Here is a 15036-nt window from a genome sequence, read left to right as displayed (position 1 = left end):
GTTTTAGCTTGATGGCCTGAAATTAATTAACCCCTCAAGCTAATTAGGTTTCATCAGCCAGAGAGCCCCCAAGTATATTTCAATTTCATAATTGAGGTAAGCATCTTTTACAGGAGCAGATGATTGAAAACAATCAACACATACAAGTTTAAAATGTACAAATTTATAGTGGGGTGACTTTACAGGATCATAAGCTAAACTAACATCATTGAACAATTTGGCCGCTAGGTAGAGGAAGTACAGCAAATTGCTCCGTCGTAGGATTGTATATAAATATAAATGTACTACTAGTTGCTATATAGTCAAAGCTGGAACAAAATAGAAACCCAATGAGAAGATTGCTCAATTCGTAAACCTGAACAACTATTTCAAAACATTAAGTCATTTAAAGGGCACAAAACCGTGGTCTGGATTAATGAGAAAAGAACTCCTGTGCAAGACGAGCCCTGAGACTAAATGGCTGTCCGGGTAAAGGTGGAGAGAGAAATCAGGTCTGGGAATGAGGGAGAGCCGGTGTCTTGAAACAGATTTGAATCTTAATAGTTTTTTTTTCTTTTGTGCGTAAACTAACAAGGATCTTTTTTAGAAAGAGATCATTATTTGCAATGACAAAGGAAGCTAACTTCCTTTTGTTAGAAGACATATTTGAAGCTTCTCATGGCAACAAGATATGTCACTTGCACTCTTACGTAAAGTAGCAGTACACCAAATTACCCCTTAAAAATCTCGAAAAGCCTATTACAGTGGAGAAATAAATGGAGATGAAACAACATAAACTATGTACAATTGATGACAAAGGAAACCATTAGCATCATAAGTAAAATTGATGACGAAGGAAACCATTAGCATCATAAAAACCATCTTTGACATTTCAGGATGTGGAGCATCCCACCAAGTGAAATTATGACAAGCAAGGGCTAAATTAACCAGGTAGTCGGTAATGATTTCAGCCTCTTGATAACTATAAGGCAGTGATTTCGTGAAGATCTTCAAGACTGTTGCCCCTGGGATTGGTTCTATTCCTCCGCAAACAAATGAAGCGCCAAAAGGACAAAGTGAATTTCCCCATACTTAGTACAGCCATTCCGAACAAAATGAGGGCAAGGACTAAAGACCACACCAACCCATTACTTGAGATGCTTGATTTCCCAACTTTCACATAGAATTTAGGTATGATCTCGTCCGCTAAGAGAATATAAACAATGGCCGTGCAGATTACAAGGAAGAGCACAAATGTTCTCAAATGTAACGGCCATACGAGCAATACAATCGCAAACATGGTAGACAAGAACCCAGCAGAGTTGAAAATCATGATGTAGACAACGGTTGGCAACTTACTGAGTACGTCATCCTTATCAGCGTGCAATGTTTTAACTGCAAGATAATCTTGTTTAGCAAATTGTAAACACGACCAAAAGAAAAATAATAATTTAGTTAAAAACTTTTACCGGCAAGAGTATCCTCTCTGAGTAAGGAATCTGGCAAATTGCAAGCTACCGTGAAAAATGCTGCAGCAATCGTTACTACTACCATCAATAACACGTTTCTTGTCTGTATGGGCCACCGTGTTTGGTTCCTCCTGCTGTTGGCGGTTCCATCTGCAGGGAGCTGCGGATATTGCTGAGCAATTGCTTGTTGAATGATATAGCCTATTTCCTTGAAAGCAGAGTCCTGAGAATTAGCATTGCATAACTGTAAGGCTGTTTGTCTCTGCTTATTCACGGTATTAATTCGAATCATTATGCGCCTATTGGAATTCTCACGGATGAGTAGCTCCACTATCTGCAATGAACGCAACAGGATTGTCAAGGCGTGCGTTATGTTTTGGCAATCAAAATTCAAACACTGTGTTTGCAAGAGACAGAGAGCTTACCTGCTTTAATTTGTTAAGTGTGGCGAGGTGCAATACAGTATTGCCCTCCTTGTCTTTCCAAGTGAAGAGATGCTCTTTTCTGTGACTCTTAGCCTCATCCACCAAGGCTTGAAAGGCGTCCGCTCTGGACTTCTTCACAGCAAGGTGTAGGGCCGTCTCTCCATTTGAAGTCAGCTTCTCAAGAGACTCCGGGCAAATAGAAACTAAAGCCCTAATAACATCAGAATTACCTTCCAAAGCTGTTCTGTGTAGCGGTATCATTGAAGAGTTGTCTACTTCAAGGCACAGTTCACGATTAATCTCTCCGAAAGTCTGAACCATCTCGGCATCCCCATCTGTAGAAAGTAAGTGCATGGTTGTTTCACCTCGCTGATTTTTAATACTGGCAAGTTGAGGCCACAGCCTTGCCATTTCTTTAGCTGCTTCAAGGCTTCCAGGCAAGCAGGCGGTGATGAGCAGAGGATCATCCGAGCGTTGGCATGCTTTAATAATCTCATCCAGTAAATTCGGATGCTTTGAATATAATGACTTGACTCCGTCGACATCGTTTCTTTGGCAAGCTTCCTGAAACAACTGCTCCAAGTTAGCCATGACAATTGACAGACACTCACACTGTGTTTATGTGTTACATTCTTCTTCCCATCTCGCAGTTGAGCTCACATCACTCTTATGTTAATTAATTACAACTTTTCTTTTTTTCTAGGGTGAGGTTTCTTAGTCCGTCTGCACATATATATGTGTGTGTGTGTGTATGCAAATTAATTGTATGTAAAATTAAAAAAAAAAAGTAAAAAATCCAAGAACTTTCTTGTTTCTTTCCCCCTTACGAATTGCACGAAAACGCGGCATCTCTACGAAGAGAAGGATGACCCTTGTGGTGGATAACTCAGGGAAATGGGCAATGCAGGTATATACTTCTTCAATACCTTCAATTTAATAAAACAATTTGGAATTTTATACTGTTCGTACTTACATGCTGATATATTACATATCCGACTTATTGAACTTTCATAAGATCAGTTGCTTCAATTGACAAGATATATAGGTTGATATAAACAACATCTATTAATAATGAAAATAAACACATATTACATAGCACAACAAATCGGGTGCCATAACTAGATCCAGTTGGGCGCATTTTTAACAAAAATTTTAAGACAAAAAATACAAAAAAAAGATACTGGACATTTGAATAATATTGATTAACATATAAAGTTTTTATGAAATACAATTGTTTTATATATATAAAGCTCTTAAAACGTTGTAAATTAATTTTTCAGATTATAAAAGTAATTTACACTGGCAAACCAGACTTTCTATGACGTGAGGAGATGGCAATGCATACATCCCATTGAATTTTGGAAGTATCGTAGAAGCTACGAGCTTCCCCTTTTTGTCTTTTGCTTTTTTCCCTCTTCTCTTTCCCGTAAACGTCCTGAAAATTTCTCTCCTTGTTCCCCATAGGAGGAAGACGACTTTCAAGTTTCAATTTTCAATGGGTAATTGTTAAAAACTTCCCCTGAGGTTTGGGCTTGTTGTAAGTAGATGATGAGAATTTATTTATTTGTAAAAAACTCCCTACCGTCAGTTAACTTTAACATTGACCGTTAGTTGACTGTGCAAAGACAATATTACCCTTAACAACAGTTTGTAGATGAAAATAACTAAAAAAAAATTAAAATTATTGGCTATTTTATCCTCTTTAAATTATTGATATTTTCTTAAAGTTCCTACAAGAAAGATAAAATTAAAAATTTGAAAAATCCTCTTTAAATTATTGATATTTTCTTAAAGTTCATACAAAAAAGATAAAATTAAAAACTTGAAAATGAAATAGTTATAATCTTTACCTATGATATTGTAAATCTTTGAAATTGACAAGGATAAAATTGTCAAAAAATAGGGTTTGTGCTTTTCGCGCCAACAATTTTAATTTTTTTTAGTTATTTCCGTTTACAAACTGTTATTAAGGGTAATATTGTCTTTGCACGGTCAACTAACGGTCAATGTTAAAGTTAACTGACGGTAGGAGGTTTTTTACAAATAAACAAATTCTCACCATCTACTTACAACAAGCCCAAACCTCAGGGGAGTTTTTTAAAAATTACCCAATTTTCAATGGACTAAACCCGACAAATGGGAATGGGCGGGTCTACAGCGGATCCATTTCTGTCTCTCGAACCCTGTGTCCATGATATCAGCCCAAATCCACACCCATCAAATTTAAGACCAATTCAAGCTATCGCTTTAATTCTATGAGTCAAGCTTTTGACACCCCAGAAATTTCCGTTATAAATCCCCGCTCCTAAGTGCAACTGTATAACACCCGATAATTTGAAAACTACATTCCAAATATATTTCTCTACTTATCTTTAATTATTAAAATGACCCTGTAACCAGTAGATAATGGTATTCAATTATCAGCATAGACTGCACTTCATTGCATCTTGTAAGTTCATTCAATCAAGTTCTCCCTCTCCCAATTTTCAATTCCGCATGTCCAAGTAGAGTGTCACTCTCTTTATAAGTCAAACCAAATACGCCCAAATTTTATTAGTTTGAAAGCAATGCTAAATGTCTAAATGAAGGAAAAATGTGAAAATAGACGTGGTTTAATATGAATATGCAAAATTAAAAATATATACACACACAATACCTTTAACAAACGAAATCCAAGTGCCAAAAACAAAGACCTAGTTAATGGAGGATACACAAAATTTTGTTTTTCATTAATTATTTCTCACATGCACGTTATTTGAAACTTTTTTCTTTATCAAAACACAAAAATTTAAAAAAAAAAATTGCGAAGTACAATAGAAAAAAAAAAAAAGAAATACATGCTTGTAAGTGCTTGTACAAAAGAATTTCATGAAAATTCATAAGAAACCCGAAAGGTTGCTGATTGAATCCGAAAATATAGCAATGAGAGGCACACAATTATTAACAAAATCATGTGGCAAAAGCTAAAATATAACAAAAAACGGCTATAAATCTAATGACATAAAATAAAAATAAAAATAGATAGAACACTGCAGATTTAGATTTAAAATCAAATCTTCCATCAAATCCACTCTTTTTGGTCTATAAATATGGGCCAAAAGGATTGAGAAATGATTTTTTTGACTATTTTCTCATCTGTTAGAGAAAACCAACTCCAAATTTACTAAAATTCACTAAACATAAAACTGACAATACCGTTGAAGTGCCTTGTCAAGCACACACTTGAGTTACGTTTGTGAAGAAAATATTAAAGACGAGAAGGAATTTTACGCATTCTGAAGAATCATGTATAATTTAAATCATTACTTCATTTGTATTAAAAACCGGATCATTGAAGGATTTATGGATCCGTCAATGCTAAATAATGATATTTAACCCTAAGAGCAACCAGTGACACAAGGGTGACATAAAATGGATTAATTAAAATGGATTTTAGTGTGTTGTATTCAGATGTACTACATTTAACACAGGAGCCAATGGTATTGTTTTACTCCAATTATTTTATATTTTTCAAGAATATAAATTAAGAAAAACACATATAGAAGAAAACGAAACACGTTTCATACTTTGATATTCCATATTTGTTTTTTTTTTTTTGTGCTTAAATGAATAAATGATTTGAAATTGATAAGTTTTTGAGGTGCGCATGCTACCCTTTTTGACCTATCATTTTTTGTCATTTTACAAGAAAATAAAATAAGAAAAAGGCATTTGGTTGGGTCGAATCAAGCGTTTTTCGTTTTAGTTTTCGCTAGGGCCCAGTATGGTAGAACTGCAACTTTGACATTTTCTTAAGCATAATCAAATGCCGCGCGCCCCCCCACCCCCCACACACAACGTCCATGGCACCTTATTGATATTATATTCTCTAACTTTTCTGATATACTCTTTTAGTGTGTTTTTTTAACCAATGTGTTAAAATTTTATTAATATAATGTTTTTTGAAAAATATAAAATTACTATAATTGTATACTTTATAATTATTAAACAAGCTTTTAAATGATATAAATCTAAATTTGTGTTTATGATAATATATTATACTATTTTATTAGTGCTTTAGGCTCTGTATGATATTGAGGTATTGTAATTTTTAAGTTACTACTGTTGTAAAAAGAAAACTGTAATTGCGAATTAGAAGTTCATAATACTTAGTAAATATAATTTTTAAATAATAATTTCAACAAAATTAGTAAATATATAATAGATTTTTCATCATATAAATGTAAAATTAAATCAGTTTAGCTTTTAAGTTATAACAGTTAATGTTTACCAAACACTTTAATACTATAACTTTTAAGGTATAATTGTCAAACTTTAATCCTAAACGGAGCCTTAATAGCTTAACTCTTTGTTTTGGTTAAAAATAACATTGGACATCAAAATAAAAACTCATAGTAACTCTTGTTTTGGTCATAAATCCAACCGTATTAACCAAGCAAGCAATATGCTTTCCAAGCTGCAAAATGCGAGCAGCAGTGTTGCACAAATAAAATAACAAAGTAAACAACGCGGTTGCTTCCATTTTTCTTGTCCTTTTTTTCCGTCTTTCCTATTCCTTTGGGATGAGTCCGCAATCTTTCTTTCGCGATTCCTACGTAATTTCATTTGATCGTCACCTTTTATATGTCGGTGTTCGATTTTTTATTAACTAATCTAGCTAGATCTCTTTTGCCACCAACAGTTTTTTTTTAGTTTGTTGTAATTTTATATTTGAATGCTGCCGCTATTGGATTATTTTTCAGCTTTAGACATCTCATCTTGGAGGACAGCTAGCTCATCAGCTGCTTCAAATTTGCGGCATAACTGGCCCATGGAAAAAGGAAAGAAGCACTCTAAAGGCGTTAATGTATATCATTTATTATTACTCATCTCATCACTGTTATCAAACACAACCTTCCACAAACAATCAGTGCCGGTGCCAGAAATTATTTTTAGCGGGGGTTAAGTTCAATTAGTAATTTAATTCAACAAAGTAGTTAACAAATAACATATATCAAAATAAAAATTCTTTAAAGTATTCAATTTACTACACTTATAACTGTCCTCGACGAGATTTCATATGTTGAAAACGTTGAACAACAACCTCATTTATTAATAGTACAAAATATATCTTTTTGTATGTATACAACAAGACTATCATTTAACCATTGATGTCTCATCTGATTTCGCAGATAATTTTTCACAAAATTCATAGCCGAAGATGCTCTTTCTACTGTAGCTGTGGCAACTAGTAAAATTAATACTAATATCACCAATAAATAAACTAATGAATATAATTGATCCTTCTTAATCTCAACAAATTTTCTTGCTAGCTCACCAATCCCTTTCAATCCTGAAAAACTATTGTCAGAACCCACATCCATAATATAAACATCAAGTTGAGTTTCAAGTGCCACAAGATCCACTAGAGAAAAATCATTTGGATAAAACTCAGCAAATGCGAAGCAGTTTTTGTTTATCAAAATGAGTCATTGGGGCATAGACATGCCACACAAAGAAGCAATTCAATATTTGTCTCATTGAAACGATTGCTTAATTCTTGAAGTTGCATGTCCAAAATTGCATTCAACACGAAAACGATGCAAATTTGTGATCTTTTGAGTCTTGTGTTGTGATCTCCCTTGAGTTCGAAACAATGGCTTTCTTGAGTAATATTTCTCCATAACTATGACAAATAAACACAATTAATTGTGAGAATTTAAAGAAAAATTGAAGACAATTTCCATGTCAAAATTTAAAAAGAATGAAAAAATTACAAAATATTAATTTAATAAACCAACTGCCTAACTAAATTCTCAACCACTAAGTTACTAACCCATCACGACATCACCCGTGGCATTGTTATTCTATTGTTTACAATCAGTAAAGTTAAAAGCAATGGCACTTTATCAACCTATGAAGCATTGCCACAATAACTGAAAGCTAATAATATTATTCAATTCAAAAAGTTATAAACCAATTCAGGAATTAGAATATTAAATCATAAAGTGGCAGCGGTATCAAAATAATTTAATCAATTCAACATGAAAGCTACAGAGGTGCGACGGTAGTACCAGAAAAAAATGCAAAGATGCGGTGGTGCGGACTGGTGGTTACATATTTTATTTTGAGGTCTTTTTTTTTTGGGATTTCTAGGCTCTATATTAAACATTGGTCTTTTAGCTATTTTAAAAATTTACCAGGAACTTTATTGTAAGTCCACTAAAAAAGAAAATGAATTTAATTTTTTTCTCAAGTGGAGCCGCCACTGCATACAATTGAAAATCCTGGGATGCAGAGCTGAACAAGCCTACGAATGCAATTCTAGAAGCCTAAGTCCCTTCTGCCAGATTGCGAATCAGCATCCATATTTTATCCCATCAGTCATTATCTTCAATTCCTTAGCCTTTTTAATATCCGTCGCATTGATGATGATTCTTTTCAGCGAGCTCCCGCTCCGGCCACTATCCCTAGTTTCTGCATTCTCAATGGCCGCCGCTTACATTTGCACAATGTCGGACCCATTGAAGCCTCTCTTGTCAAGCTCATCTCTTGTCAATCCTGTCGGATAATACATCGTATATCTTTGGTGTTTGACGTTTTAGTATTTCTAGTAGATATATAAATCCCCATTTAATTTTGTGATGTTATCTTTATCTTTTATCTTTAACCTCACATTGTTGAGTGTTATTTAAAAAATAAAAATCATGATATTCAATCATTTGGATTAAAAGGATATCTAGTCTATCATGAAATGAGATTCGTTTGACAGAGTGATTCACAACTACCATATCAAACTTAGACCCATGTATTTCTGTTTTTATGTCGAGTAAGCTGAATTTTATCGTACAATATTTCTGCTTACACTACCTCACTACGGCAATTATCATATAAAAATTTACAGATGCGAATGTCTGCATGTTCTAATAAGAGAATTCGGTACAATATTATAGGAAAAAAATTATTATGTTGTAAAATGATGAATCATTTTACAACATTATAAAAATCTTTTACAGCATTGTAAAATCATAAATTTATATTTTAAAAAATATGAACATTTTCGCTAAAGAAAGACTCTGTTATCATATATCAATAAAAGTTCATCTACAACTATTTTTGAAAAAGTAAATAAAGATCGATGAAGTGTGAGAAATTATTTTGTAACAGTCCCAATTTTATAATGAAAATTCTCGTTTTTAGCTTAGTGAAGAATTATGGCGAACATGACTCTACTTGTATTTTGTTTGGACTGATAACTAACACATGAATAATATAGCTGGGTTTATTCACGCTGAAATTTGGTTTGTTTCTGCATAATCAAATAAATCATACATAGCTTTCCCAAATTTGACAATGCTACCGTCCAACCTGAAAGCATGGCGTTTTTCAGTTTGAGTTTTATAGAAACAAATGTTGTTCCTCGTTTTTTTTATTCGTTCTTGCATTACGTTGTTTGAGAAATGGGTATTTGTTGCGTAGCCAAGAAGACGAGAAGTGAGTTTAGTGCTATAGAAAAACTATAAAAGGTGGATTCGTTGAGGATTACGTGAACCTCACCACCTTGACAAGCATGCAGTCGTGCAACTTTGACATTTTCTTATGCATAATCGAATGGCTCCCACGTCCATAGACCTTTGTTGATATTATATTATCTAACTTTTCTGACATAATTTTTTAGTGTTTTTGTTTAACTAATACGTTAATATCTTATTAATAAAATGGTTTTTTAAAAATATAAAATTACTATAATTGTATACTTTATAATAATCAAATAAATTTTTTTTTTTGGTACATAAGGGCTCCTCAAAGAGAGTTAAGATAAAATAAAACTGGGATAAGTCACCCCATACAAATAATGAAAGAGAATGTGATTGATAAGCTTTTAAATGATATAAAATCTATATTTATATTTCTGATAATATATTATACTATTTTATTAGTGCTTTAATAGTTTAACTCCTTGTTGTAGTTGAAAATAACATGTACAAAAAGATTGGACATCAAATTAAAAACTCATATTAACTTATTTTTTGACATAAATCCAACAGTACTAACCAAGCAAGCCTTCCAAAGCTGCAAAATGCCAGCGTCTGCTGCGCAAATAAAATAACAAAGTAATTAAGTAAACAACGTGGCGGCCCCACCAACACCAAACCCCTCCCCCCCCCCCCCCCCCCCCCCCACAACAAAAAAAAACAATTCCTTTATTATAAGTTCGCAATCTTTTCTTCGCGACTCCGATGTAATACTCTATTTAAACCCTTCAATATGCTTACTTGTTGACAGGGTTAGTTTTCATTTGATCTTCACCTTTTAAATCTTTGTGTTCGTTTTAATAAATAATAACTAATCAAGCTAGATCTCTCTTGCCACCAACAGTTTTTTTTTTTTTTTATAAATTTTTAGTTTGTTGTAATTTTATGTTTTAGTTGTTCAGCTATTATATTATTGTTCAGGCGCAAACTCCATCGCGAAGATTAAAACTATGGGCATTAGTGATTTTACAGCTTTAGACATTTCATCTTGCAAAACAGCTTGCTCATCAGCTGCCTCAAATTTGCGGAATAACTGCCCCATAAAAACAGGAAAGAAGTACCCTAAAGGCAGTAGTAGTGTATATCATCTATTATTGCTCATCTCAGCACTGTTATCAACCACAACCTTCCACATACAATTGAAGATCCTGGGATGCAGAGCTGAAGACGCCTGCGAATACAATTCTAGCAGCCTAAGTCCCTTCTGCCAGATTGCGAATCAACATCCATATTTTATCCAATCAGTCGTTATCACTTACGAAGGCCTTCGGAAATTACACGGTAAGTATGAGAAAGGAAAAGGGCATTCTTGCGTGTGGGCCCTTCAATATAACTTCCAAGATGCTTCCAAAATTCAATGGGATGTTTATGCAATAACTTGAGAATTTCCTCCTGCATTCCTGCTTTTCACCGAACACTGGGTCTTAGAATTTTGGATTGGAATTTGGAAATTACACGTACACACGGTCACGGTGTGTCGAAGAAAATGATAAACCCATAAAGGCATTTTTGTTAGACTGCCTGGCCCCGAGTGCACTAAAGAAATTTTTACTAGGATAAATTACAAAAATTCAATAAAATTATATTTGGTGTTGTCTTATTAAACAATGAAAAACTTATTGGACGGGTATATTAGCCACCATCGACATTTATTGGTAAAAACTTATACTTTCACAACAACTGAGTAAAAACATAAAAAATCACTTAAAATAAACACATGAACTCTTGAGTTGACCAACAACACTACCCTCAATGACTTGAGTAACGAGCGATTCTTGATGGATGTAGGTCAACGCATCAGTCTTACAAAAATATATACAGTAACAAAATATTCAATTAATAAATTTTTTCAACAAATTGTAAATCATATATAATGATGATAGTTAGATATATTTGTGTTGATCGATCCACCGATGGAGATTCTAACTATACTAAATTTATTTTGATAGTGAGGATGTCTGTATTTTTTAAAACGTTGATTCATGATTTTACAACATTGTAAGATAATTTAGTAGTTTAAAATGTTGTAAAACTTTAAATTTGCACTTGAAAATGATTATATGATAACTGACAAATGGGATAGTATAAGCGAAAATATTGTAAGATAAACCTCACTCACTCGACACAAAGATGCAAATACATAGTTCTAAGTTTCATGTGGTGTTTGTGAATCACTCTATCAAATGAATCCAACTTCATGATGGATGAAATATCGTTCTAACCTAAATGTTGATGGACTAGATATTGTTCTACTCTAAATAACTCAACATCATGGGAATTTTAAATAACACTTAACAATGTGAGGTTAAGGATAAGGATAACGAACCCATCGAGGGAACAAAATATAGAGAATTTATTCAATAACTAAATTATATAATATAGCTTTGCCATATCATAGAGAATTTATCAAATGAATCCTACATAGCTTTGCCATATTTGACAATGCTACAGTCCCGAATGTAATCAGAAAGTACGGTGTTTTCATGTTAGATTTTTAAAGAAACAAATTTTCACTCTAGTTTTTTGTCCATTTTTGGATTATATAGTTTGAGAAATGGCTATTTGTTGCGGAGCATATATCGATCAAGAAGATGAGAATTGAGTTTAGTGCTGTAAAATTTAATCGAAAATGTTGTTTGGTTACTAAGAAATAGAGAGAAATCTGATGAATATTCTAGATTCAATTCATTAGTTACAAATGAGTTAAACTACAGACTTTTATATAGTTACACACTTATTAGTAAAAGCTATATAACTAATCTATATTACTCTGAGATTTTAACTAACTAATCAGTAAGAGATTAGCTAATGCTAACTAACTGTAACACACGTGAACTCTCATTGTTTCTTAACAGAATCAGCTGACTCAGCATTGTTGACGTGGCATTGCTGATGCACCTTAGCTTCTGACTTTCTCTCTTTTCTCAGTTCAGCACAATGAGCTTTCTTCACAGCCTCTCTCAAACTCAAGGGGCATAAATGCACATTGAATTTTTTTCTCAAATAGATGAACTGAGTAGAGTTTAAGGGCTTGGTCATTATGTCTGCTATCTGCTCTGCACTAGGAACATAGAGAATCTTAAGATCTCCAGCTAGAACCTTATCTCGAATAAAATGCGGATTGATTTCTATGTGTTTTGTTCTTGAGTGAAACACTGGATTATAAGCAAGTTCTTTGGCACTCACATTGTCACACCATATAACTGGTTTCTCCACACAACATAAATCAATCTCAAGAAATAAGGATTTTAACCATGTTATCTCTGAAACAGCTGCTGCAAGTGCTCTGTATTCACTCTCTGCAGAAGATTTTGTAACTACAGATTGCTTCTTTGAGGACCATGAGATTAAATTGTTTTCTAGATACACACAATAGGCACCAGTGGATCTTATGTCATCAAGATCACTTCCCCAGTCTGCATCTGTAAATGCTGCAACCTTCAGCTCACCTTCCTTAACAAATTTCAGCCCATAGTCTTGTGTTTCCTTAAGATATCTAAGCACACGTTTGCAAGCCATAAGATGTTGAAGTGTTGGTGAAGCAACATATTGACTTAGCTTATGAACAGAGTAGGCAATCTCAGGTCTTGTCAAAACCAAATACTGAAGGCCTCCTACTATGCTTCTGTAATGGGATGGATCTTCTATGTAGTAACCCATTTCTCCTTTAACATTCTTCTGCAATCTGTAATCTTTGCTATTGCTCATTGGTGTGTTTATTTCTTTGCACTCGAGCATATCAACTTTAGCCAGCAAATTTCTAATATACTTCCTTTGTGACAGATATACACTATCAAAATCATACAAAACTTCTATTCCAAGGAAGTAAGATAGCTTTCCTAGATCCTTTAATGCAAATGCAGAACTAAATAGCTTGATAAAATCTTCCAGCTCATCACCATTTGATCATGTAATCAATATATCATCTACATATATCATGATTAAAATAATTGATCTTTTATTCTTCTTCAAGAACAAAGATGAATCAGACTTACAGTTCTCAAATCCCCATTGCATAAGACTATTTCTCAGCTTGTCAAACCATGCTCGTGGAGCTTGTTTCAAACCATAGAGTGCCTTGTGAAGTTTGCACACAAAATTAGGTCTTTTGGAATCAATAAACCCTTCTGGTTGACTCATATATACCTCCTCAATTAGATCTCCATTTAGGAATGCATTATTCACATCAACCTGTCTTATCTGCCACTGATTCATTACTGCTAAGCTTAGGACCACTCTAACTGTTGCTGCTTTCACCACTGGACTGAAAGTCTCAAAGTAGTTAACTCCTTCTATCTGCTGAAATCCTTTAGCAACCAACCTTGCCTTATATTTTGCAACACTTCCATCAGTGTTTGATTTTACTCGAAACACCCATTTGTTACCAACAAGTTTGTGATGTTCTGTTCTTGGTACAAGTGTCCAGGTACCATTTGACATCAGTGCATCATATTCAGCCTTCATTGGTTGAAACCATCTCTCAACATTAATAGCCTCCTGAATAGTATCTGGTTCTTTATGCAACAATACTACAGTATATACCTTTGGTTTAAAGATATCTGCTTTCCCTCTAGTGATCATAGGATGTTGGTTTAATGATGGTGAGGTTATCACTGTCTGATGGAGATGAGAGGTATTATTATTGTGTTGGTTTTGTGAATTTTCATCTGAGGACTGATATAATATTGTATCTGGTACAGAAGGTAACATTGTAGGTGTAGATGGATTATTTCTATTTGTGTTTGAGGGTTGCTGATCTGTTACCTGTGTTGAGACTACTGCTGGAGGGAAAATGTTGCCATTGGAGTATGCTTGAGAGAAAGATTCATTGCTGGTGACTGCAAAATCTGATATGACAAGTAATGTTGATAACTGAAAAACTTGTGTGGGAGTAATTGTGCAATATGTATCAGACTTAAATTTATTTGAAGGATGAAAGCTAGGATCTGAAGTAAATGGATATGAGTATTCATAAAAAACAACATGCCTAGCTATATATATATGACCAGAGGGATGAAAACACTTATAGCCTTTATGAGATGGGTTGTAACCAAGAAAGATGCACTTGGTTGTGTGATAGTCAAACTTATGCTTATTGTAATCTCTCAGATATGGATAACAAGCACATCCAAAGCATTTCAGCATGTTATAATCAGCCTTGTGTTTATAAAGCTTTTCATATGGAGTAGACATCTTAAGTGCAGAAGTAGGGAGTCTATTAATGTGATAAACTGAGGCATGAAAAGCATCCCACCAGAATTGAAAAGGGAGTTTGGCTTGAGCTAGAAGTGTCAATCATAATTCTACAATCTGTCTGTGTTTCCTTTCAACAAGGTCATTTTGATGGTGAGTGTAAGGGCAAGAATGTCTAAAGAGAATGCCACATTCATTTAGGAAGGCAGTAAATGGCCCGTATTCTCCCCCCCAGTCAGATTGAAGAATTTTGATAGTTGTTTGAAATTGATTTTCAATTTGAAGTTTAAATAGTTTGAACACTTCTAGAGCTTTTGATTTAAGTTTCAAAGGATAAATCCAGGTGTATCTTGTATAATCATCCACAAAGCTAATGTAGTATCTAAAACCATCTCTAGAACATGCTGGTGAGGGACCCCATAAATCAGTATGAACAAGTTCTAGTGCTGATGTGGT

At 33.9% G+C, this 15036-nt stretch overlaps 1 protein-coding gene across 1 annotated transcript; it reads right to left on the bottom strand.

Annotated features, from left to right (window-relative positions):
• Positions 1-228: 228 nt before the first annotated feature.
• Positions 229-2588, bottom strand: LOC102625024 (ankyrin repeat-containing protein BDA1-like). The gene is made up of 3 exons (XM_006490121.4): positions 1874-2588; positions 1449-1782; positions 229-1374 (listed from the first exon to the last, which is right to left on the bottom strand). Exons 1-3 carry the CDS (start codon positions 2462-2464, stop codon positions 962-964), a joined length of 1338 nt encoding a protein of 445 aa, XP_006490184.2. The 5' UTR covers positions 2465-2588; the 3' UTR covers positions 229-961.
• Between the last annotated feature and the right edge of the window lie 12448 nt (positions 2589-15036).

The sequence above is a fragment of the Citrus sinensis genome, chromosome 9 (genome assembly GCF_022201045.2).
Source record: "Citrus sinensis cultivar Valencia sweet orange chromosome 9, DVS_A1.0, whole genome shotgun sequence".
In the NCBI taxonomy this organism is placed as follows: domain Eukaryota; kingdom Viridiplantae; phylum Streptophyta; class Magnoliopsida; order Sapindales; family Rutaceae; genus Citrus; species Citrus sinensis.
This window is presented reverse-complemented; position numbering and strand designations above follow the sequence as displayed.